At 36.0% G+C, this 26,289-nt stretch overlaps 1 protein-coding gene across 7 annotated transcripts in view; it reads left to right on the top strand.

The window, feature by feature from the left end:
• The window catches only part of ldb3a (LIM domain binding 3a), a 43,789-nt gene extending 18,161 nt beyond the window's left edge, over positions 1 to 25,628 (top strand). For 5 of the 7 annotated variants that reach the window (XM_079854749.1, XM_079854750.1, XM_079854747.1 and 2 more), the window contains exons 4-14: positions 1,947 to 2,022; positions 4,803 to 4,825; positions 6,542 to 6,745; positions 8,048 to 8,071; positions 18,444 to 18,500; positions 20,545 to 20,681; positions 21,230 to 21,611; positions 22,652 to 22,832; positions 22,935 to 23,055; positions 23,167 to 23,282; positions 23,364 to 25,627. In XM_079854749.1, coding sequence (XP_079710875.1) covers positions 1,947 to 2,022; positions 4,803 to 4,825; positions 6,542 to 6,745; positions 8,048 to 8,071; positions 18,444 to 18,500; positions 20,545 to 20,681; positions 21,230 to 21,611; positions 22,652 to 22,832; positions 22,935 to 23,055; positions 23,167 to 23,282; positions 23,364 to 23,453 — 1,411 coding nt within the window. In that variant the 3' untranslated portion in view covers positions 23,454 to 25,627. Of the gene's footprint in view, positions 1 to 1,946; positions 2,023 to 4,802; positions 4,826 to 6,541; positions 6,746 to 8,047; positions 8,072 to 8,901; positions 9,069 to 9,178; positions 9,216 to 16,215; positions 16,360 to 18,443; positions 18,501 to 20,544; positions 20,682 to 21,229; positions 21,612 to 22,651; positions 22,833 to 22,934; positions 23,056 to 23,166; positions 23,283 to 23,363 lie in introns of all 7 variants that reach the window. The other 2 variants (XM_079854753.1, XM_079854752.1) reach the window with 2 other exon arrangements.
• Positions 25,629 to 26,289: the final 661 nt, after the last annotated feature.

Genomic DNA, 26,289 nt, shown 5'->3' with positions numbered 1-26,289 from the left:
TGTGTCATATCAGCGGAATATGGTGACAACTGGCCACAAAGCCAATAAAATTTAATGTAAGCCAATGAATCATGACAGCGCTCCGACCATAGCACATTAGCAACAGACACTTCCGCATATGTTGATAATAAATCATATCATTAGACTGGCACAGCAGCCATTTAAATGTATGTAACAGACTGTATTAAATTTATAATTTGGGAAAAATGTAACGATTATGCAGAATTACAGCAAATTTGCATGGTCTCTAAGTCAGTAAATTTACGGACTGACCAGCAAAATAACTGTTTTCTCAACTAAAGCTTTAGCTTCTTGGTTGATGCTGTCATTCAGGGGTATCCCTTGATTGCTGTTGTTGAAATGCTTTAAAAAGCTTTGGCTTTCTGCAACAAATTAAGCTCTGGTGTAGGTCTCCCTTTGCCGATTAGCTCCAACGTTTCTTTAAAAGTTCATCTTGAAATGGCGTGGATAATAAATTAGCAACGATGTCCTCCTCATTAATGTTGCTTGTGGTTTCCATAGCGGATAGCGCTAGCTAGTCTATCAGCGTTTCTTTTTTTCTGATCGTGTTCCCCACAGAAGGTGGAATGTGTCACAAACTTAGAGGGACCCACTGCTTGGCCCTCTAGAATTTCACAGCTGGACCACCAATAACAGAGCTGAAAGCATTAGGTGGAAAGATTCCTATTTTTTTTTACAATAGTTTAGGCCCTCTCTGAAGGCCTAGAGGGCCCTGACAGTTCCTCTCTTGTGTATACAGAATATATGTTGATGCTAAATGTTGTTGTTTCACTTGCTTTGAACATTAGCAAAAGAAACTAAAATGTTAAGGTTCTGATGCTAATGTAAAGATTTGAGGCTGGAAGACTATGTTCTAATGTCTTATTCATGTAAGAAAATATGGTATCATATTAAATTATGAAATGTGTTGATGGTATTATGATGAACATGAACATGACTTTTTATGCGTTACATTGGCTGTTTAGACACATATGGGTATGGGCCACATTTAAAAGGTCATGTGAACAGCTTTACAGTATATGTGAACAACATCAAATTTGAGCAAAGAAAAAATTATATTTGGGTCATAATTGGAGGCCCTTGTGGGTTAAATTGATCAACTAATCAACAGTGTGGCTTGAAAGATATCTTCTGGGCATGTTGTACAAATATCAATATCAATATCAACAGATCAGTGCAGAAGTTTTCTGTGTTGTCTTTGGGAGAGCCACGCCTGGGTTAGCACACCTCCCTCATAAACCATGTCTGCAAGCATTCATCCGTGAGATCCTTGAAGTTTTTGAGTTTAAAAACATCATTGATCTCTCCAGTGCAAGCTGCAATTCTGATGTATCTTAGTGCTTAAGTCATGTTTGCTTTTAGTTCACTTTATCATGAGCAAAATCCCCCAAAATGCGTGTTCACCTTCATTTCCCCTCTCTGTGCATACCTGCAGGGATTACACTGGACCATCTTTCCTTTACTTTAACACTCTTAATAGATCCCAGAGTTCCCTCTGCAAGGATTGTTGATATAAAAGTGGACATGTAGGGAGAGATACACTATAACAGTTGTCAGATACGTTCTCTACTTTGTTGTCAACCTCTACTGTGATGTTTCAAGGACTTCTCTTATTTTTACGAATAAGAAAAGGTTCTTTTTTCTTTTGAAAAGGTTCAATTTGGAACAAAGTATGTTTGAACAAAAGCATTTTTCTGATAGCAGCAACAAAAACTGTAGATGGCATTCATAATTGTGTTGTTATTGTGTCAGTGTTCACTCTCAAAGGAAAAATGTGAGACCAGGAAAACTGAAAATAAGTCTTAAACTGTGCATGAGATGTTTATAGTTGACTATTGGACATTGGAATTTTGTCATACATTGTTTAAGATGTGATCCAGAGCACTCTTTGTCATTTTCATTTCATGTTCTCTATTTTATCACAGGTCAAAGCGAATCAACCCTGTTCACATGACAACAGCAAGGATGGACTCCCCTATGACTGTGATCCCCCATCAGAAGGTTTGTCACACATTACCGGTACTCACAGTCATGCATTCTACATACATCTGCAAACAGTATACTGTATGTCCATGCATTCAGACATTTTAAATCAAGCACAGCTCATACATTCCACATTCTCTCACTCTGATTCATTTCATGAAGATTCATGTGTAATTTAGGCCTTGGAGAAAGCTTCAGCTGATGATCACTGTAAAAAAATTTTTTTTTTTTTTTTTTTTTTTTTGCTGGATCAAGTTAAAGATTCCTTTTAAGAGGCTAAGATAATAATAGATTCTGGACTTTGGGTTCCCCTCAACTCAGGATACATTTATCATAGGACATCCTTCCAAATGCTACCTGTAAAAAGCCTTATGATGCCCCCTGCTGGTATTCACTTTGCACACTCCAGCAAAAAGTTAACTAAACATTGTAAATATAATGTTTCTCATAATTCATTTAGCTTTTAATTAAAAAATATTTTGTTATAGGCACACAAAAGAAGAGATTCTTGATTAGTACATACACTACCTAAAACATACAACAGTACATACAAGTTTGCGGTCCGTTTTTTTTTTAGGACATTAGTACTTTTATTTAGAAATGTATGTAATAATTGATCAAAAGTGACAGTAAAGACATTTATAAGATTTCACAATCAAGGTTTCCATAAAAATATTAAGCAGCACAGCTGTTTTCAACATTGATAATAATAAGAAATGTTTCTTGAGCAGCAAATCAGCATATTAGAATGATTTCTGAAGGATCATGTGACAGTGAAGACTGGAGTAGTCATGCTGAAAATTCAGCTGTGCCATCACAGGAAAAAATACATTTTAAAATATATTCAAATTGAAAGCAATTATTTTAAATTGTAATAATATTTCACAATATTTAAATGCAGCTTTAGTGACTTCAGAAGACTTATTTCAGACATTAAATTTCAGTTTCAAACATTATTTCACAAACACAAAAACAAGACTGATCTTTTTGAACGGTAGTGTGCAAACAATTATATTATGTTTAAGAAGTTAAAGGATTAGTTATTTCATCAAAAAATAGCCATTTTCTTTTTTGGGCTCTTTTGTTTTACTTTCAGTAAGTTATTAAATCATTCTCAGCTTTCGTCTGACCTGCTCCTTCTGTTCTTTCCTTCTCAACACTGTCCACACACATGCACTTCTCCTTTAAGGATCAGCCTGTGCAAATGAATGGGGGTCTCTCAGCTTCTGCTAAAACAAACTCCAGCAGTAGCGGAGATGCTTCTTTCCCTGCTCAAAGACATTTAGCTTCTCCGAGGGACAAATCCACCTCCGGAGACAAAAAACAGCAGTATAACTCCCCCATCGGTCTGTACTCTGCCGAGACATTGCAAGAGATGGCCATGCTGCAGGAAAGGGCTAAGAGCGCGGGGTCAGGCATGCATAGTGGGTATGTAATCATGAATAGAGCGAGATCTGACGCTAGCAGCCATGTGCGGTAAAACTTAACCAGTCCTATTTTAAAAATATAGTGTTGATTTCTAAATTAACAGGTTAGAGTTTCAGGTTAGAATCAGTGGGACGGTTATAGGTCAGGCCCATCTGGTTGCTAACTTCGCTCTTTGACAGAAGAATGACAGCAGCCATACAGCATTCAGAAAAGAGAGGTTACATCTGTTACATTGACCACATTCCCTACTGGCATTAACAGGCCAGAGAGGGATCTAGTTAAGGCTTCAGGGCTCTGAAGGAATGTGCAAGACAAATTTGAGCTGAGGCTTCAGTTGTCCCTACTGTGACCCTCCTTCAGGTACAGTGATCAGGTTATATCAGATAATGTATCCAGCAGAGGGTTTCAATTGAAAAATTGGCTGTCAAACCAGAAAGTACACTACCATTCAGAAGTTTGAAGTTTTGAACAGACCCCAAACTTTTGAACAGCTTGCATTGGTTGTCAAGATTTGATACACATAAACTATGCTTATCAAATCTTGACAACCAATGCAAGCTGTCATATTGAGACCTTAAAAGCACTATATCACTTTCCAGGTTTGACCGTTTCAGTTCTGTGTTGTAACCTCAAAGCAATGCACTTTGGCTGTACTATGGTGGATTAGGGAAATGGATGACAATGTCCTGTACCCCTCTCTGTTTACTCTTTTCACATGCAGCGAAAAAGGTTTGAGCGTGTGCCGCAGCACAGAGGAAATCTCAGGCTGTAGTGTCGAGTGATACGGTTACACAGTCGCTATAGAGATGGGTGAGAGAGCACCTGTCGCAGCTCTCTCTATAAAAGGTCATGGAATGTCCGGCTTCAGTTTCCTAACTACACTGATACATCCCCCTCACTCCCTCCTGTCACATCTTTGCAAGGAGGCACTCATATGAAAACATATTTCTCTTTTGTCAGATATGGCCAGTGGCGTACTAGTCTTTTGCTTTCAGTTTTTTTGTTGATTTGCCTCTGTGAAAGGGGACTTCACTACTGTGTGCGCGCGCACAAACATGTTATATTTCAATCACGCCAAGCACACACATTGCCACTCAAACACACTAACCTTTTCCTTTTTATTAAAGGTGAAGTGTGTCATTTCTGTGCTACAAACAGAATTTATTTGTTTGAGCAGCCCAACTGGGTCAATGTTGGCTCAACCAATGGCTTGAGTTTACTGCTTTTTAGCAAATCGCACCATTGCACCTTTAAAAAATTGAGGAGATTCCACATCCTGAATAACTTTCATTGGCACAACCCTTCCATGTTAAATCTTAAATGAGTTTCTAACCAATGCACTTGTTTCTGTTTCCTTTCACCCATTGTAGGTTATTACCAACACTCCTGCCAAGTTAGTAACAGCCTCCTGGCATAACGTTGTAGTACTCTGTGTGGTATACGTGCATGGAATTGTTTGGAACTGCCTTTGTGGTGTGTTATCAACAATACAGTGTGGTTAGTGAGATTTGTCTTCCTGTGCAATCAAAGCTTGCTTTAATGGTGTACTAATGCTTAATGTAAACCTTTACTACAACACAGAGAAACATATCAGAATCAGTGATGGGTATATATAAACACACTTCTTTGGAATATATATGTGTGTGTTTTAGGGGGCTAGAGCTTTGCTTGCTGAAGTCATGTTAAGCATAGAAAACGTTTTTGTCATGATTCTATTGGTCCTCTTTGGGCACTTTTCAGTTAATATACACTTAGAATTCGGTTTGGGAATTGAGAACTGTTTCTTATGCTGCATTCATGGCATATAAAAATTACCGTATTTACTAAATGACAACCTGTGACGTTATACTCAGAGCTGATCGCATCTTCGGACTCGGAATTATGTATCCATTGCAACCATAATTGCTAAATAAACCTGAAATATTTCAGTAATCAACAGACAAAACCACACTATAACAAGTAACAGTCGTTATTCAAATGCATTATTGGCAAACTTTATTTAAAGTTTGTTTAGCAGCTCTGCACTTGCTGCATTAAACTGTCTTTTGTTTATTTTCAGAATATTGCATTAACAATAGTCAATTATAGGAATTATTAAACAGTAAAATTATTAAATAACTGCTTAACTCAATTTTTACTGCTGAAGCCGCTGCTATTTTGAGTTTTTCTGCATGACATTGTTGGGGTCAGGCTGTACAAGTCGGAGCTCTGTTGTGAATTATGAGTTCTGCAAGGATGTGAATCTTTTTTTTTACAAGTTGACGTTACAGTAATTCTGACATAGCAAGAATGCACCTTTATTTACAACTGGTTTCCATATATTTGAAAAATACTATAACCAACTGATGTCCAATTCCGTTAATGGTTCTGGCACAGGTACCGTACTAAAATACTCTGAACATATTTTTTTTGCACGAATTGTTGTACGTGTATTTATTATTGAAATCATCTCGTCATTTGGCAATGGAATAACTTTTTTCTTCAAATGTTTATTCTTTAAAGTACTAAAAAAATTGTAAATGGAACCGTTAAGGAAGTGGAATGATGAAGTAGAATTATAATCGGCACTGGATTTGTTCAATTATTGCAGATTCCCATGCCTTTTTGTATGCTATGTTGTACTGCTTGCTGTAGTTATGCAAGTCATTGTATGTGTCGTGTGTAGTAGTAATCTTTTGCTGTGTAAAACATTTTTGATGTGTTTTTTCTACCTTAAAAATTAGACTGGGCCTTTTATTTATTTATTTATTAATTAATCAATTTAATTAATACCATACTATAGTTTAACTCATTTTGTCTCACCTGCAACACCTTCCATCATGAATTATCATGCTGGTCCAGGCTGGTCTTGCTGGTGGACTAGCTGAACTGGTCGACCAGCATGGTTTTTCTGCTGGTTAATGTAATCAAGAAGCTTTGTTGAAATACCAGCACACCAGCATCTTAAACACAACATATGCTGGTATTATCAACCAAGGGTTCTTATCTTTCATTACCAATTCACTTTCCTCACTCCCTTTCTCTTACTCTCACTCTAACCTCCATTTTGTCTCTGTTGTCTCTCTTTTACCCATACTCATCCCTTATCACCTTTCCCTCACTTGCACAGCAATGAGTACCTGTCCAGCTTCAACCCTATAGCTCTGAAGGACTCTGCCCTCTCCACCAATAAGCCCATTGAGGTGAAGGGGCCTGGAGGCAAGGCCACCATCATCCATGCCCAGTACAACACCCCCATCAGCATGTACTCCCAGGATGCTATTATGGATGCCATTGCTGGCCAGTCCCAGGCCAGGGGTAGCGAGATGTCCGGGTAAGATCTAGTGCACCTAACTGCGTCCTCTACCTCCTCCCATGCCCTGCATGACACACATTCGCTATAACGCCTGGCAAACAGCTACGCTTGAGTAGGCCAGTGCTATCTGCTAATGCTCACGAGGCTAAAGACTTCCAAAGGATGTCTGTTCATAGACTGGATATAGTCTCACTCTTCCTCATTTTAACATCATCAAAATGATAGTGATGTAAATTGTATGCTGTGAACATGTTGCCCTACAGAAGCAGAAGAAAGGCAGTTTTCGAAGTCTTCAATGTTATGTGTAGTTTCTATGGAGCCAGCTGGATTTTTGTGTGCTTTTCAAGTAAAGTCAAGTCACCTTTATTTATATAGCGCGATGCAGATTGTTTCAAGGCAGCTTTACAGTGATGAACAGGAAAATAACGAATAAATGATGCAAACAAATAGGAATGATGATGGGAATGCTCAGTTGCACAAGTTAGGGATCATGGCTTATGGGCAAACTACCGTTCAAAAGGTTTTGGTCAGTAAGATTTTCTTTTTGAAAGAAATGAATACTTTTATTCAGTAAGGGTACTTGTATTGATCAAAACAGTAATGTAAAGACATTAATAATGTTACAAAATATTTCTATTTTAAATGAATGCTGTTCATCACTTTCTATTTATCAAAGACTACCCGAAAAAAATGCATCACGTTTCCACAAAAATATTAAGCAGCAAAACTGTTTTCAACATTGATAATAATAAGAAATGTTTCTTGAGCAGCAAATCAGCATATTAAAATGATTCCTGAAGGATCGTGAAGACTGAAATGCTGAAAGTACTTCTTTGCCATCACAGGAGTAAAGACTTTTTTTAAATATATTAAAATTGTAAACAGTTATATTATTACTATTAATATTACAGTTTTCACTGTATTTTGATCAAATACATGAAGTCTTAATGAGCATAAGAGACATTTTTTTTTTTTTGGTAATTTTGGTAATCTGTAACTATGAGTTGTGCACTTTTTTTCTTCTGTATGTCCACTGGGAATTAGTTTTAGCCGTGATCTACATATTTCTATGTTTGTTGGTGCCAGTATTTTGATGTTTTATGGTCTTTGTATGGTTTGAAAATGAGAGATTAGGCTTTCGGTCTCGTGTCAGAAGCCTTCTCTAATGCATAGCGTAGAAGCTTTATCTAATTTTCCCTTTCTCACTCCATTCCCGACCATCCATCCTTTCATCCACCGCTTCCTCTATCCATCACACTGTACATCATGTACCCTGTCCCCCCTCTACATGTGTCCAATCGCAATGGCCCTGCCTGGCAGCAATGAAATTGACTCTCCGCTATCGTAAGTAGCCTGATCCATCTGTTTGATATGAGCACTCTCTTTTCGTCTCCTCCCTTGCGCATTGCATGCCTGATCACCACATTATCTATTTCTCTCTCATCTCTTCCTCTAACCTCCCTTTGATTGATTTGGAGCATCTTGACTTCTGAAATGCACCTGGTATTCATGAGCAGAGTCTGTCCTGTAACTTTTGAAATAGCTGGATTTTGCCTTTTTATTTAGCCTAATGCAACGATGACATCACATACTAGTTTTGTTTAGACCGCACCTTTCAGTTCCATTTCTTTGGTTCTTACCCATTCAAATGTTCCTCTGAAACCCTTAATCTTGCTGCTAGGTGACTTTGACTGTTTTTGGTGAAAACGTGTTTAAATGGTGAGGTTTACAAGAGGGTCTGCTAATGTGGTAACAGGAAATCAGTCAGCGATTGAGTTTTAGATGTCAACAAACAGATTTCTGAATGCTCTGCTCTGTCATTCTTCTGGGTAAGAGATATAATGTGTGATAAGCAAGCTTCTGGCCACATTGCCCATGCTTCTCTTTATTAGCACATTTATGAAGTATTCTGCATATTTATCAATGTATATATAAAAAAATTTGTGTTAACAGACTGTTAACATAACTGTATGTTATACAGTACATCGTAAATTTGTGATAATGGCAGTAAATTAGTCAGAATAGGTAAATTTACATCCAATTTTAATAAAAAAATTACCACAAAAAAAAATGCATTTAATGTCGTTATACATGAAAATTATTTTGCTGATGTTCCCTGTCATACTGAAAAGAAAGTGTGTGTTTCACAAGACCGGCTTTTTCTGTGGTTGCAGTAATCTGCCAGTTAAAGACCATGTTATAGACAGTGCTTCCCCAGTGTATCAGGCCGTCATTCCCAGTGAAAACAATGACCTGGGGCCATCTGAATGGACTAAAAGAGCCGCCCAGCTGCAGTCCAAGTCCTTCCGCCTCCTCGCCCACATTACTGGAACTGAATACAGTGAGTCTGCCTGCCTTTTTTGTCACTTTCCTTTTATTTTGATATAGATTTTGATTTGTTGTGTTGTGTAGAGTCTGACATGTTCTCTCTTTGTCTTTACTTTTCTGCAGTGCAAGACCCTGATGAGGAAGCTCTGAGAAAATCAAGGTAGGCATCTAGCAGCAGCATCTGGTGGCCACATATTTGACCTGTGCTGAAACCCAGCCCTCTGCCTCTTAAAACCTGAAAGGCTTTTTGAAAAGCTGACATATGATCAGAACCCCCCAACCAAACTCTCATAATCGAACACCACTCTCTGTGCTGAACTTGATCCGCACACATTAGATGCATCAATCTAATACAGCTCGATGTATTTATAGTTGTCTGTATCAGGGGTGTAAAAATTACAGAGAAATTGTACTTTTTGTTAACGAAATTGTTATTTGGTAATGCTTGGCTACTGAAATGTCAAAATATCTGAAAACATACTTGAGTGTAAAGTTTTCACATTTTAATTGTGCTTAAGTATCAAAATGTAAACATTTTTCTTACCTTTAGAAATAGGCGTTAAATTACAAATTACTTGTCAACCCTGTCTTCGTAAACTTATATCCAATCTTTCAAATTGTATGTACAAATAATATAGCCCAGTTATATTATTTGTAGCCAGGAAGGATGTGAATTATGTAGCGCATAACCAAAAGATTATCCTCCTAGAAAATTAATCCACCTCAAAAAGTTTTTTTTTCACCTCAAAAAGTTTTTTTCAAACTTTTTTTTTACTAGATATTGAAGAAATTGAAGAATAAACTTGAAAAACATTTTAATTAAGTAATTCAATTAAAATAGGAAGGGCAATTGGAGTGTTTGGGAATCCTGTTTGCAATTACAATTATGATTTTTGCAATTGCACACATACTTATGATATGTATTTTGAATCGTGAAGATCTTTTTAAAATCAAATTCTAAAATGTTTAATTTTATGATTAAAGTATTTAGTTTTAGCAGAAAAGTACAAATATCCAAATAATAATAGTTTAGTAATGAAGTACAGTCAATTACTCAAATACTTTACACCTCTGGTCTGTTGTATTTACATCAAGCTTCATTCTTCATATCTTTAGCTCTCATTTATTTCACAATGTCATTACACTTCTGACACAATACAATGCAAAATGTGACCTCTAGTATTTGGCTGAATGCAAAACATTTAGAGGGTACATGTAAATTTTACAACACCTTAAGCAGCCACAAATATTGGGCAGGGGAGTAAAGGCCATATTCCCTAACCCATTTTTCCACCCTCTCTTTTCTCCCTTTCCTTCCTCTTTTTTTTCCTGTATATATGTCTTGATGTCACAGGGAAATGTTTGAATCTGAAGCCAAAGGCCCTCGTTTCGCTAAACTGAAAAACTGGCACCATGGCCTGTCGGCACAAATACTTAATGTGCCTCAGTAAAACACTGTAAGATAGAGAGAGTTAGACAGGTGGCATAGACCGACTGCAGTGTTTGAGTAAGAGGAAAGTCAAAGCATGTGAGATGAAAGCAGAAAAGATGAAGTTGAAAGTCAGTTATGTTGTTTGGCTCATCACTTTCAAGCTATTTGTTCACTCTATAGGAAAGATTTAGGAATTTTCGAGAGATTGTTGCCACTATTTAACTTCTCTCACTTGTATCGGATTGTTTGATTACATATTGATGGTTGTTGAGAACATCAATGCATCTGTACAAAAGTCCTTCAAATCCATCAAATAAAAGAAATGTTATGAACTAATCATGTGGAAAGGCTTTTTGGAAATGGGATTTTATCTGGGTATGAGAGTACACATGGATACAAGAGATTTAAATCCATCTATCTATCTAAAAAAAACTAAATGTAAACTGAAATTATGTATTATTACCTTCAATAAATATTGTTTTATTGAACAACATTCAGAATCAAAACCTTGAATTTTCTGGAATCACAAAATTACAAAAAATTAAATAAAAAAGCTAGCTTTGAAAGCAAGCAGTGTTGTCATAATTAGAGGTATAATATGAGGGGCCTTCGAATATAATGTTAGACAATGGGGAGCCTTTGAGTAAAAACGGTTAAAAACCACTGGATTAGACAATTTGTCATGTTATCTTTTTCTATGTAGATCTAAGAATCTAACCCTTTGATACTTGGATAGTATTTCAGTGATTATGTAATATTTTTCACATGCAGTCAGTTTTATTTTAAGATGTCATTTCTTATCTTATCTTCTGACAGACAGCAAAAGCTTTAGCTTTAGACCAAACTTCGAATCACCAACAGTATTATCCTATTTCTTTTTTTTTTTTATTTCGTTGATGTTCTGAAACTTGTCAGACATTTCTTACTTAAGCCTGTGGTGAAATATTAGACTACCTAGGGGTTTTGGGTGATAAAGATGTCAATCTAGTCAATGTTGTAAATCTGACAGATCACTATTTTAGAATCCAGTGGTTTCGCTTTATCGAGAAAATGAGGCTGTTAGTAAGGCTTTATGGTATGTCTGTGTAAGGTTATTTCTGTAGGAAGTGTAATAATCTTTAGCTAGATCAGTGGTGGCTAAAGGGACGAGCTCTGTGTCTGGAAGATGAGCGAAGGCACATGAAGCCATCAGAACTTCAAGCGGTTGAGCAGGATGGAAGTCAATGTCTGTGAGTAGAGAGAGTCAATAAACCAGGACTTTTCCTCCAGGTAATTCTGCCTGTCTGGTTGTCACATAGGGAAATGGTGTTATCTCTGCTGTGAGCTGGTTTGCGCTAAATTGTTTTAAGAATAGAAAAATGTTTCTGCTAACCATGCCCTTCTCTCATATCATCTCACTACTGGATTACTTCACTTCTGAGCCTCCCACTTGCATGCAGTGCATGCTGGGAAGACTGTGTGACTGCACTGGAGTGCTTGTGGCCCTGGGTGGCTGGCCCCTACCCCACTCTTCATCCTTTTCTTATTTATTCAGATCTCTGCCTTCATGTACAGATGAACATGTCATGCTAGGTTGCACAGACATATGTTGCATCAGTCAGCTCTTTTGTATGTTGTGCTGTCATTTTCCCCATATTTTCTGTCTCCAATATTTCATCAGACTCTCCTCAACTTGACTGAAACAAAAACAGATAAGCACTTTCGCTTATTTCAATACACATCACTGCAGTGCTGTTGCCTGCTGTTCGTTAAGTTGTATGTTTGTTTTGCTCATTCTGGCAATAGTTTTGTCTTTAATATGTCTCATCAAGTTTGCCACTTTATTAGTATTTGGTTAATTGCAGTGTTGTTTTAGTATTGTTTACTTTCTATTATGGTATGTAGTAATATTTTGGAATTTTATTTTTATATTTTCAGTTTTAATTTTAGTTTAAGTTGTAGTCATTTTGTTTTTGTTTTCCAATCAGCTTTAATATTTTTTATTTCAGTTTTAGTTTAGTCATTTTAATACTTCAACTTAAACCTATTTTATTTCAGTTAGTTGCCATGGCAACATTTCTGCAGTTTTTCTAAGACCTTGTCCACACTGAGGGTATGTTTACATGACAGCGATGTACTAAAAACGTAAAAGTTTTTCCTTTGGGTTTTTCGCGTACGGAAGACAATGTTGTCAAAACAATCTGAACACGTAATACGCATGCGCATGACGTCACCGTTTTCACAAATTCGCATTTTTGTAGTTTACACAGAGACGATAACGGTATAGTTTTATTTGTTGTAACCATAGATATCTATGGTTATACTGGCATTGTTGTGCCGTGCTACTTACTTTCATAGTGGTGCTAAAGAGAAATGTTCCTTTGTAGAATCTTCATATTACATTACTGCAAAAATAGACCGCAATTGCTTTCCTGTGGCAAAACATGACAGTTGCGTTTTAGACTATACAATTTTGAGTGCGCCCTAGACGCAACAGTGAGTGGTGGGATATTTTACTGATAAAATGATCGTGCCAGAAGAATAGCGTGATAAATTTATTACATCTGTTCTCTCTGTATCATCTCATGAGCTTTTATTATGTTTTACGCATACGGAGTAAGGTGATTTTAGCATTTTCAGACGTTTTAGTGCGGATGAGCAACTTTTGGAAAACGCTTAAACACGAGTGTGGATGGGGGAGCGTTTTGAAACGAAAACACCGTTTTCAAATGTATCTGGAGTAATGTAGATGTTTTTTTTATCTATTATTAGATTAATATAATAATAATATAATAATTTATATACTATAGCTTTATTTCAAATAATTAAAGCGAATTTGAAAGGTTTTACAATAACAACACTATAATTGGAAATGTTTCACACACTTTTATCAATAAATATGTTAAATAATTTAGACAGACTATTATTCTCATTATTATTGTAGTTTTTAAATATTGAAATGTCAAGTCAGCAGAGTGCCACCATGTTTTCCAATTTGTCAAGAAACAATGATTTTGATGTTTTGTGACAAATTTTTCTTTTCCGTCATGCTAATATCTTGTCTGTAGTGCCATTTATGGTCCAAGCAGCTTTGTATGAATCTGGAATTGTATGTTTGTTGTTGTTCTGCTGTACTAGTCTGTATCTTCTTATGTTGTGTGTTGCAGTCATTCAGTGTGCTTTACTTCATTAGTATTTAACAACCTGTTTTACTAATTTATTCATTTAGAGATATTCTCTTGTTAGAAATCCCCCCCTGAATCCCGAAGGACTGGTTTGGTGTTTTTAACCAATCTCATAATGGTTGTTTCCTGTCATGAATGATTGTAAGTAGATGAATGCAGCTAAATTGTCATTTATTTAAAGCTTTCAAAAACCCAAGATAAGTCTTTTCAATAACTCGACTCTCAGTCATTTTCTGTATTTTGTGTTAATAGATTTCTTTAACAACAAAACGTAATATTTTCCTCAAAACAGTTATACAATTGGAAACAGATACTTAATACTGCATGGGTTGGATAAATTGAACCTATATCCAACATCCAAAGCATTACAGTTCCTCCATGTGTGGATGTTATTATTGCATGAACGTCATATTTCATTCAGTATTCATTCAGTCTATCTTCGCAACCCCCTACTATGCCAATTTTGTTCATGCTAATTTGCATGTGTGAATGTAAAGAGAAGAACAGTGATAGTATACATGTTAGGCTGCTTTTCATGAGACTGTGTTGCACTAACCTGCTCTTAGGATGAGAACACTCTTTCCCTATGTCCAAACTATGTGTCAAGCGTAAAATGCCAGAAGATGGCACTGCAGTATCTTGTCGAATTACCCTCTGCCTGTCTTGACTCTCTTTGCTCTCCGGTCCTGTTCCATGAATTAGCCATTTACTTGTTTGCAAGTAGTTTAGTACATGTTTCAATTGCAACCCCTCAATCTGAAGGCATTGTCTGCTTCTGTGATCTGTATTTCATTGAGCTCTGAATATTTGCTGAGATTCAAGATTTTGCTAATATAACTAAAAAGTCTCAGTTTGACAGCATAGCCAGTTGAGGAATACAGTGTTAGGACATTATGACCTATAAATGTTTGTGTGTGTGTGTGTGTGTGTGCGTGTGTGAGAGAGAGAGGGAGAGAGAGAGAGATTAGGCAGAAAGAGTAATGTAATCATCATTTCCCGAGTTATACTTTTTTGTTTATACACTTCAGATTTTTTCAAATCATTTCTCTAATTTCAGTCTCTCACAGCTTGCTATAAATGCTAATCTGTGTTTGCTTTCTGCCACAGCACACCTTCCCCAAAGCCCCTCAAATTCACACACATACATGTTTTTCTCACAATGTACACCTCAAAATAACAGAAAGGGACTCAATACGCACACGTTCACCACAGAAAGTGTTTAAATCTTCATGAAGGCTTCATAAATGTCTGCAACCAACATTTACAGACCTCTCTCTCTGTTCAATCACCATAATGATATTAAAGCTGAAGTGTGTTATTTCTGAATTTTATTAAATTCTCAAATTAGAATTGTCAGTGTTACAATTGCTTTTAAATGGCTTTCCAGAATGGTCCCACAATTAACGCACACCGCTAACACACTCATAGCATTTCATGACTATTTTATGTTTTTGTACATATTTTAGTATGATCTGCTTATGCTCCTAAACCGGTTAGGTTTAGGGGTGGATCTTCAGGCTTGAGTTTTTATTTAAAAAATGTACATTTCTGTACGAATCACATCGCATGAGCTCTTACAAAATCACCACTTCAATAAATAGTTTTCTCATGAGATTGTGTTGGTTAAGCCAATTTTGCTGCTTTGCCTGCTCGGGATGCTCAAGTAAATGCAGTGTCGATCATCAGGAATGACTTACTTATAGGTACATATTAAGATGGAATAAAATGAAATGAAATAAAATAAAATAAAACGCACTTCAGCTTTAAATGCTCTCTTTATTTCATCTTTTCCCTCCGCCCCTCCCGGTGGGCAGTTTCAACATAAACTGCATGAGTAATAGAGAGATGGTCAGAAAGGATGTTTGCGGAGTGTGTGAAGGGGGTCAGTCATCATCGGTCCACCACCAGGCCTGCTGCTGCTAGATGCTTGCCTCTTTTCTTCTCTCTCCTGCCTGGGCGGCTCCAACACCAATATATCTTCTTCATTTATTCTGTTTGATTATGTATAGGGGATGCCAAATGATTAAAGAAATGTTTATTTGTGAATAATGCACTTTTCTTTGCTTGGATCACAGGGGAGTATCATTTATCACTAATCTACTGCTCTCTAACCACTTAATTGTGTTTTATGGACAGACTAAGAGGGTTTACATAACCTTTATACTCTACGTCACTTTAAAATGGTGAGGTCCTGCCATCTGCAGTTCATTGTCCCTGATCGAGCACATAATTGATTGTAGCCTTAATGTCTGGATTCATTTAATTCATCCTAGAATAGCACTTACAGTTGTCTCTGCTGCCGAGACATCCTTCAATGAAAAAAAAAGATAAGAATAGTCTAATGAGAAGAAAGCAATTAACATTCCCTGCCCCCCATGATGGACATCCTTGCATTGTATTCAAAAATGTTGTATGCATGAGAATGAAGCAGCTTCTTATGAAAAAATTTAACTTTCAAATTAAGGCATAAATACATACACGGCCTGAGCATGGCTGCTGTCTGTATTGATGGCTTCAGCCTGACATCAGTTTCTGACACCACTGCAACCTAACCTTGTATCTAGTACTCCTGCTGAGCATGCTCCAGTTTCCACCAGCATTGCATCTATATGTGCACCTACTATCGCTGCTTCGCCCAATGAGCTCCTTTCGGAGCCGCAGATAGTCAATCAGGCGCCTGAGATTCCTGAGCAAACCACTGTAAGCAGGTAAAGTTGCATGCGTTGCATTTTCTTTCTTGCTTTACCGTTGCTTAGTTTATTGTATTCCACATTGGTATGTATACATGCAATGCATACTGTTCAAAAGTTTGGGGTCAGTGTAATTTTCTTTTTTTAGAAAGAAAGAAAGAAAAAACTTTAATTCAGCAAGGATGCCTTAAATTGTCCAAAAGTGACAGAAAAGACTTTTAAAATGTTACAAAAGATCGCTATTTCAAATTCTATTCATTATAGTATCCTGAAAAAAGTACCACTGTCTAAAATGTTAAGCAGCACTACTGTTAATAATAAGAAATGTTTCTTGATTGACATTTTAGAATGATTTCTGAAGACACTGAAGACTGGAGTAATGTCTGCGAAAAAAATCAGCTTTGCCATTACAGGAAAACATTAAGTTTTAAAATTTTTCTTAGAAAATATTGTAATAATATTTCTCGGTAGTTTGATCAAGTAAATGCAGCCTTGATTTTTCCAAAACATAAAAAATCCTATACCGACCTCAAACATTTGTAGTGTATGTATATTTATGTTTATGTTAAGTTTTGATTTTTTTTATATATATTTTTGGGGGGTTATTTATTTCTGTTTTGATGACTTGCAGGTACATACAGTAGCATTAACAAGTTATTCCAATGTTAATTAACTTCTATTAGTGGAGACATGTGATAGATGTTATTGCTATTAGATTTTAGCCTATTTCTTTGAGAGATTGTAGGACAAAGTCAATTGATCCTGGAGATTCAAAGCAAAGCCAATCCTCCAGTCATATTAATGTTATAATCAATAATGATCTTCTCTGTCTTAACTCAATTTCATGTTGCAGCTGCTTCCTTTGCTACTGCTTATTACTACTGATACTCTTCCCCCTAACCTAAGGAAGCGAGTAACTCACATTTGATTTGATCCATGTTGTCATTGCGAGGTAGATTACTTGTTTTGAGCTTCTGCTTTTATGAGTTCAACACCAGGACTTGACCCAAATAAAATCTATCCTATACTTCCATGAACTACCTTTTTAAGCTTAAGATCACTGTAAGCACTTCTATGTACCCTCTTTAAAGAGTACTACATTTGTACTGCTAAACTAGATGCTTTAATGCATTCCTCAAGCATTTTATTTGCTTTTGCAAGACATGATTATAAATCTCTAACATGTCCTTGTCAAGTCCAGAAATCCAGTTTAATCTTGTACAGTAGAACCCATTTTCAGCACAATTTATTATATTTAATATTAAAATGTTAGTATATTAAAATATTACATTTATTTCTAGAGATTTAATTTAATCTTTTATACCAAGGAGTAAGTCATTTTGAGACCTAAGTGTAAATTTCCATATCTGGTATTGAAACCCATGTCCCATGGTCCTTTGTACCATGTCAACTAATGCTCATGTTTGTTCTTAAGTAAGTTTATTTTTAAGACATGGCAGAAGCTGCACTCTCTTTGCATGCATCTATTGCTAACACTGATCCAGCAGTCTTACGTTTATTGCATGCAGGCTGGAGTGAACTTCTTATTTTCAAGATATCTGTCTGATGTCTTGTTAATTCAGATTTAGACTATCTTTCACTTGTCTCCTACTACGGAAGGTGACAAAGACTATTAATATTCAGGTCCTCTGTCACACTCAGTCCTGAAATATATGAATCTTGTGTTAAATTGGGGTTTTTTTTAGTAGTTGTTGGTACGTAGTGTCTTTGCTTTGAATGCACGTTTATTTTCTGTTTTGTCTGTGTCTGCATCTAAGATGATTTGTTCATGGTCTATTTGCTGCCATATTCACTCGTACTGTACTGTACTCATAGTGTACTACTGTTTTAGACAAAACAAAGATACATCATAGTTCTTTAAATGGTTATTGCATATTCAATTAATGTCCATATGCATTTGATTTGGAAAACCAAAGTATCTGATCCTGTTTGTGTTTTTTTCTTCTTCATATAGACATAAAAACATCCAATATTTGGATCAGTTTGGCAGTCGTACAGATATGAGTGCACATGGCCTCTCAGGTTTAATGTAGGCATGATAAGTTTGACTCTCCACCATTTTTCTCTTTGTTACACTATAGCTTCAGCTTGCAGACCTCTATGGGTTACACTTCTCAGTACCAAACCTCCATCTCCAGGTACTAATGTGGTCCAGCTCTGCATTCAACCAGCAAGAGTTCTTTCCCCCTCCCAGTGTCAGTATGGCCTGTAACATGTGCAATAACACATCTTTTCTCCCTTACTGCTTGACTGCTGACTCAAAGGAAAATACTTATGCTTGGGGTATTTTTCTTTAACCTTTCATTATAACCATTTCTGAATATGTATCTTTGTGTATATGAGTGGAAAGGACTTCTGTAACCTGGTCATTTTGCTAAAAACAATGACATTTTGCTCAATCAAAAAAATGAACCATTTTTCTTGCCGTGGATAACATTTTAATAATCTGAAGAACCTTTTTCCACTACGAAGAATCTTTAGTACAATGGAAAGGTCTTTGGATGTTAAAGGTTCTTCGTGGAACCATCAATGTCAATAAAGAACCTTTATTTTTAAGAGTGGTTAGTGCTGCTCTGTTAAAATAACTCAAACTTTTGCATTAAAATTGTAATGAAGGGATGTAACAAGGTAAGACACTCGCAAATGTGAATGTGATAAATCATGTGGTCAGACATCTTTGGCGTCTTTAGCTGTAAAGTCTCCAAGAACTGAATGTGCGTCCAAACTCAATTAAGCTTGTGGACAACTAAAGTTGCTGAAGGCTATACTACTCTTTTTCAATTTGTGGATATTTTTAGGTGACTATAGATTTTAAAAACAGCTAATATATTGTATATACATACTGTACAAATGGAAAACCTTAGGAAGAGCTTATGACAACTTAATGGGTAATGATGGATTAAACTTGCAACTTTAGGGCAAAAGACATCATAATCTAATTTTTTTGTGATGTTTGTAACAAAAATAAATGATTGCAGGCATGTATGTTATTGGTCAAAAGTTTGGGTTCGGTTTTTGTCTTTTATGCTCCCTAAAGCTGCATTTATGTGATAAAGAATACAGCAGAAACAGTAATATTGTGAAATATTATTTAAAAATTTGATAAAGAAATTGATATTTTGATATGTTTCAAAATGTAATTTATTCTTGTGACATCAAAGCTAAATTTTCAATTGGTTTAATCCAGTCTTTAGTTGATTTAGAAATCAATCTAATATGCTGATTTGGTACTCAAGAAACATTTCTTATTAGCTGCTTGTTAAGTTGTGACATATTAAATTATGTTTCTGGGTTCACTTTCAGTTAAGAATACTATCTCAACAGCCATTTATGAGCACTATTCATTTTATAACACATCTTTAAGTTAAGCTTTTAAAAATTCAGTGTACACTTCCGTCTCCAGGCTCACAGTGTTCCAGACAACAATATATTTTTATTATTCAGAGAAAATTATACTTTTTTTCCATAGTATTCTTTTATGAGTGTTTGTAAAAGTCATTACTGCCATTTTTGATCAATTAATGCATCCTTGCTGAATTAAAGGATTAATTTCTATTAAAATAAAAATACTGACCCCAAACTTTTGTGCAGTTTAAAAGTGTAGTTTAAATTTTTTTTACGTGATTATTAGTCAAAAAGTTACAATTTGCAAAAGAACTACATAGTATGTTTAAATGAATGTACTGTATATAATTAATATCATTGAGGAAAAATATGGCCATTAAGGGTAGTAAATGTGTAGTTGCTTTTCACAAAATACTAATAATATAATTAATGGTTGCACTTTATTTTACAGTATGTGCACTTTCAATGTACTTCCAGTGTTCTTACCACAAAAGTAATGAGTAGTGTAAGGGTTAAGTTAAGGTTTAGGGGTAGGTTCAGGGTTAGTACATAGTTAGTGTCATTACTACAATAAGTACATACATAGTATGTTCATGCGAAACAGGACTGTAAAATAAAGTGCTACCATATATCATTTAAATATAATATGTCCCGTTGAGCATTGTCAATGTCCTGGGTTTGATTGCCAGAGAACGCAAAATGCCTGGAATACACTGCATGTGGCTTTGGATGAAAGTGTAATGTGAAGGTTTTAAATTGTTTAGGAAAAGCAGAAAGATGGAGTAGCTTCTCATTTGAACTGAAATGTTATTGAGTTTCTGGTCTGTCCTTCTGTAGTCCTTACGCCCAGCCTCCACCTATGCAGCAGCCATCACCCATGCAGCACAGCTCCATCCAGATCCCTGTAGGTCCACCTCCACCTAAAGTGGTCACGACTGCCACCATTATGCCCACAGCATATCCATCTGCCCCAGGTAACCACTGTACAAATGTGACCCTGGACCACAAAACCAGTCACATGGGTAAAAAAAAAAGTTTTAATTGAGTTTTATACATTTGTTGAATAAATAAGCTTTCCATTGATATATGGTTTGTTAGGATAGGACAATATTTGGCTGAGATACAACAAAAAATTAGATTACAACTGAAAATCTGGAATCTGAGGGTGCAAAAAAAATCGAAACATTGAGAAAATCGCCTTTAAAGTTGTCCATTTATGTCCGCGATTGTGCTGCATTCACTCACAAAAATAAATGTTTTATATATTTACGGTAGGAAATGTACAAAATATCTCCATGGAACATGATCTTTACTTAATATCCTAATGATTTTTGGCATAAAAGAAAAATCGATAATTTTGACCCATACAATGTATTGTTGACTATTGCCACAAATATACCCGTGCTACTTGTGACTGGTTTTGTGATCCAGGGTCACATATGTGATTGTGTATTCAGTGTATGTGTGTGTCCATCTTTGGTTTACTGTATGCATGCAATACTGATTCATGGGCATCTTTTAGCACCAGCTCCTCCAATGGCTTACAAACCTGCTCCACCTCCACCTGCTCCTGCCGCAGCTCCAGCTTCTTCCAACAGGCCTCCTTGGGTTACTGATGACAACTTTGCCCAGAAATTCGACCCTAGCAAACCCACCACCACCACAAATATCAAAGTGCAGCCTCTTCCTCAGGCGGCACCACCACCACCAGCCTACATCCCCAACCCCGTCCCTGCTCCCGCTCCTGCTCCATTCAACCCCTCCCCTGCTCCGTTCAACCCCTCCCCTGCTCCGTTCAGCCCCGCTGCCTTCCCGCCTGTGGCTCGCGGAGTCGCTCAAAGAGCAGAGCGGTTTGCAGCCAGCAACAGAACACCTCTGTGTGGATCATGCAACAACATCATCAGGTATGATTACACTTGTGCAATATTCATCACAAGACCCTTTGTAATATATAGGTGTTTTTATTCTACTTCAGGCACTTTTGTGTCCCGGAGTTTCATTTTTATTTTAGTTGTATGAAGGTCATATTAACATTGTCCTGGATTTCTTTTTCTTTTTTTCTTTTCTTTTTCATTTTACTTTATTTATTTATTTATTTTAAAGTGCATTTTGTTTTGTGTGTGTGTTTTTTTTTATTCTATCACAAACCCAGGTGTTCAATCTTAAAATATAAAAATCCATTATAAAAATATTAATCATTAAATAAATCAAATTATGATCATCTAAACAAAGGAGAAATAAGCATTTTAATATTTAACATTTCCAAATTGAATGTTTATATTAGCTTTTCTACTTCCTGAGTTGTGGTGACACTTTTTTGCCCCTTGTTTAATTCCAAAAAAGTTTAAATCGTAATTTTTCATCATAGAATGCTATTAAACACAAGATATACACTACCGTACAAAGTTTGGGTCCGTAAGATTTTTTATTTATTTTTTTGTAAAGAAATTAACACTTTAATTGAGCAAGAATGACTTAAATCAAAAGTGAAGTGTTTTACATTGTTTACATTTTTTCAAATAAATGCACAAAAATATTAAGCGGCACAACTGTTTTCAGCATTGAAATGTTTCTTGAGCAGCAAATCAGCATATTAGAATGATTTCTGAAGGATCATGTGACACTGAAGACTGGAGTAATGATGCTGAACATGCAGCTTTGTCTTCACAAGAATAAATTACTTTTTAAAATATATTGGATTAAAAAACAGTTATTTTAAATTGTAATAATATTTCACAACATTACTGTTTTTACTGTATTTCTATTTAAATAATTGCACCCTTGGTGAGCAAAAGAGACTTCTTTCAAAAATATTTTAAAATGTTACCGACCTTTTGAACGGGAGTGTAATTTGAGATGTTCAGTACTTTCTTAATTAAAAAATGACAATGTTCATGAATTTTTTTCATGAGCCCTGATGCCGCAGTGTTGTTTGACTCCTCAGGGGACCATTCCTGGTGGCATTGGGTCGTTCCTGGCATCCAGAGGAGTTCAACTGCCATTATTGCCACACATCTCTGGCTGATGTCAGCTTTGTGGAGGAGCAGAATAATGTTTACTGTGAGAACTGCTATGGGGAGTTCTTTGCACCTACCTGTGCCCGCTGCAACACCAAGATCATGGGAGTACGTCGAAAACCTATTAACATTGCATAAACATGCACAGACATGACTGTAAACACTCTTCACAGGTACTGTCAGTTAATCCCCTCAACATCTGCTCAATAGGAAGTGATGCATGCACTGCGGCAGACCTGGCACACCACTTGCTTTGTGTGCGCGGCTTGTGGAAAGCCCTTTGGAAACAGCCTCTTCCATATGGAGGATGGTGAGCCGTATTGTGAGAAAGGTATGGGAGCCACCGCCTATGTCTAACACAAATGTGTACATTTATAAGTTTGGTGTATGCAAATTTACAGCCCACACTACAATTTTCTTCACTAATTGTTTCTGTCACCAGATTATATCGCACTCTTCAGCACAAAGTGCCATGGCTGTGACTTCCCAGTTGAGGCAGGAGACAAATTTATTGAAGCTCTTGGCCACACATGGCATGATACCTGCTTTGTTTGTGCGGTAGGTTTGTTATAGCACCCATTTGGTTTATAAATAATTCAACACTAAGGAATTATGACACGTTTCTGTCTCGACATTTAGGTGTGCCACGTGAACCTGGAAGGACAACCTTTCTACTCCAAGAAGGACAAGCCCTTATGCAAGAAACATGCACATGCCATCAATGTGTAGATGCTTCGACAGTGCATCAGAAGCTGTCAATGAAGGAACTAAATGCAGTTAATGTTACATCTGCATTTGTGGTTTTATGGCAAGACATTGGTGCCAATCCAAATGACACAAAAACTAATATAAAGACACACAGTACATCATTTGACTGAATGATACATAAACTAGGTGTTTTGACATTTTTTCCAAATCCAAATCCAGTGTGCACATAGAGTATTGGTTATTTTAGGTCATTCTTTTATTATAGCTCGATACATTTGCATACATGCACTTGTATGCCCGATATACATTAATTTAAGAGATATAACATTTTCACTTTTTTGATTTAGTGAATTTATTCAACATACAATTTTTATGCTTTTAATGACTAAAACCTTGTTTTGAAATGAATAGGTTATTAGCGGATGTTGAAGATTGCCTGCATATGTATCATTTATAAACCAGAAACAGCCTGAAAAAAAAGTCTATGCATTCTATTATGCCTTAAACTCTAAAGTAAACTTAAATGTGTATGACTTAAATGGTCTAAAGATCCCCGACTTGCAAACTGATCAAAAAAAGATGTTTAATAGATTGAGACCGTATGTTGTTGTGCAGTCTTTTCAATGCTGAATGGGTGATTTATGTTTTACTAATTTTGTTTATTTGTGTTTTTAGTGTGTGTGTGTGTGTGTGTGAAAGCATGCAAGGGAGTTAATTCATGCATTTGTGATGTCAACATTAGCATTATGTTGTCATAATGTTTTCATCAACAAATTTTAAGAAAATGCTGCATGCAGGGCATCTGAAAAGGTAACACAGAATTTATGTTAATTCATCAGTTGTTTCCCTCACAGTATGTGCTGTATAATTTAACAGAGTATTTTAAACTATACTTGTTTGGTCTTTTCACCTATGATGTTTTTACATAATCTTTGAAAATAATTTACTTGTTTTCTTTGCCAAGAATGGGGGATTCTTAATTTAATATAATTTAATAAATAATTTCATTATCAAAACAGGGCCACATACACAGAGGATTCAAGTTAATTCATTTGTTCCTTAAAATGAATAACGAATGTGGTACCTGAGACTTTGTTCTTTTTAATTCTCCGTGGGTAGATGCCAGCCAACTCTGACGTGCAACTGTAGTGTTACAGGACAGTTTTTGTTTCATGCCACATGCCTATTAAAGAACATAAAGGTCAAATTCTGAGATTGCAATTGCAGACACTTATAAATGCTGGGTGATATTGAACATTTTTATGCATACAATTCACTTGAACAAGATAGTTTTTATTTAGACATATTTTAAGATTGTGTCATTGATGTGTCAGTATATTTTCACTGCCATATATTAATAATCGAAGTTAACCTAACCCACCTCAGTTAAGATCTGTTCTGAGGGCTACTTTTGATTTTGGCTTGTTTTTTGTTTTGAATATTAACACAAACAATGGTTTTGCATGTCATAATTGCCTCTCTTAAATTTAATAAATTGTTAGCTTCTTTTTTACACAACATTAGCAAGTTATTTAAAATTACATTTGTAGCAGTGTTGGGTTCAGGAGTGGGTATCTTTGTAGCCTTTTTCAAGAACAGATATTTTGAATATAACTCTATTGAATGTAAAGCAGTCATGTTACACATAATGTATTATCACTATTTGTCATCTGCTATATCTGCTGTTCACTTGGGAATTACAGGGAGAAAAAAGAGTGATCCATAATTTAATACATTTGCAGTGTTACTGCAGTAAGAAAAACAATTAAGAACCATATACAATATGTTATACGTGACTCATGTGTTCACAAGTGTCTTTAATGCAGTCTTCTGTTGAATAATACAATGTTTGTATGAGATTTCAAACTGAGATGTGGCTCTATGGAATACTCATTTACTTTATGTAGTACTTTATGGGTGTGTTTTTCAAGATAAGATGATAAACTAACTAGTACTACTAATGGTGTTCTCTTTTTTTGTATTCTGAAATTATGTTGTGGAAACAGCCTTACTTTGTACTTATTTCAATGCCATTACATTTAAATGTAAAAAAAAAAATCCACCTGTATCTTCACTGACATGTTAATCATGACTAAAAATATGAAGTTGCTTTATAAACTGAAAATAGCTCATAACACAAAATTTGATGAGCACTTTTCTCTATGTATGATTAAATAAAACCGTACTGCAGACTGGACAGCCTAATTGTTCATTATTTGTTTTATTTAGATCTAAATCATAATCATCCTGTTTAACTTGCACTCTATCAAATGAAATGATGTTTAAAACTGTCTTTTAAAGGATTTATGCATTGTATAGAATACACAAATGGCACACAAAGCATACAAAAAGAGTGTAAGTATAATGTTAATCATTTATGTGTTCATTAAAAATTAAATAAAATGAACTAATATGGTTTCTATCTTTAAAAACTGCGGGTTAATGTTTCGTGTGTATGTACTGCAGTTAGTTCAAATGTACAGCATCAGTTACATTACATGTTCGTCGCCACTGTTTAGTTTCAGTCGCCAGGTGGCGCTACGGAGTCGGCCATCAGCGCGCGCTCTGCCGTGACCGTGAGCTGTTGTCCGCTGACTGCGTGGAATCAGTGAGTGCGGAACACTCTACGATGATGGTCAGTGCCAGACCCTTGACGGACCTCAGTGAGAGTCGATCACGACCACTACTACAACAGACCCTCTGAATTGGTCGAGTGCCGAGACCTCGTTAAATCGACGGAGTACACGAAAATACGATTTACTGAAGAATCTTTTCGGTAAGTGAAATGGAAAGTGTTAGCTTGGCTAAGCTAACGCTGCCTCACGAAAGTTTGTTGCGTTGAATTTTCCATTTTCCA

Source organism: Squalius cephalus (genome assembly GCF_949319135.1).
Source record: "Squalius cephalus genome assembly, chromosome: 21".
In the NCBI taxonomy this organism is placed as follows: domain Eukaryota; kingdom Metazoa; phylum Chordata; class Actinopteri; order Cypriniformes; family Leuciscidae; genus Squalius; species Squalius cephalus.
The sequence above is the reverse complement of the archived record's forward strand: the minus strand, read 5'-3'. Positions and strand labels throughout refer to the sequence as shown.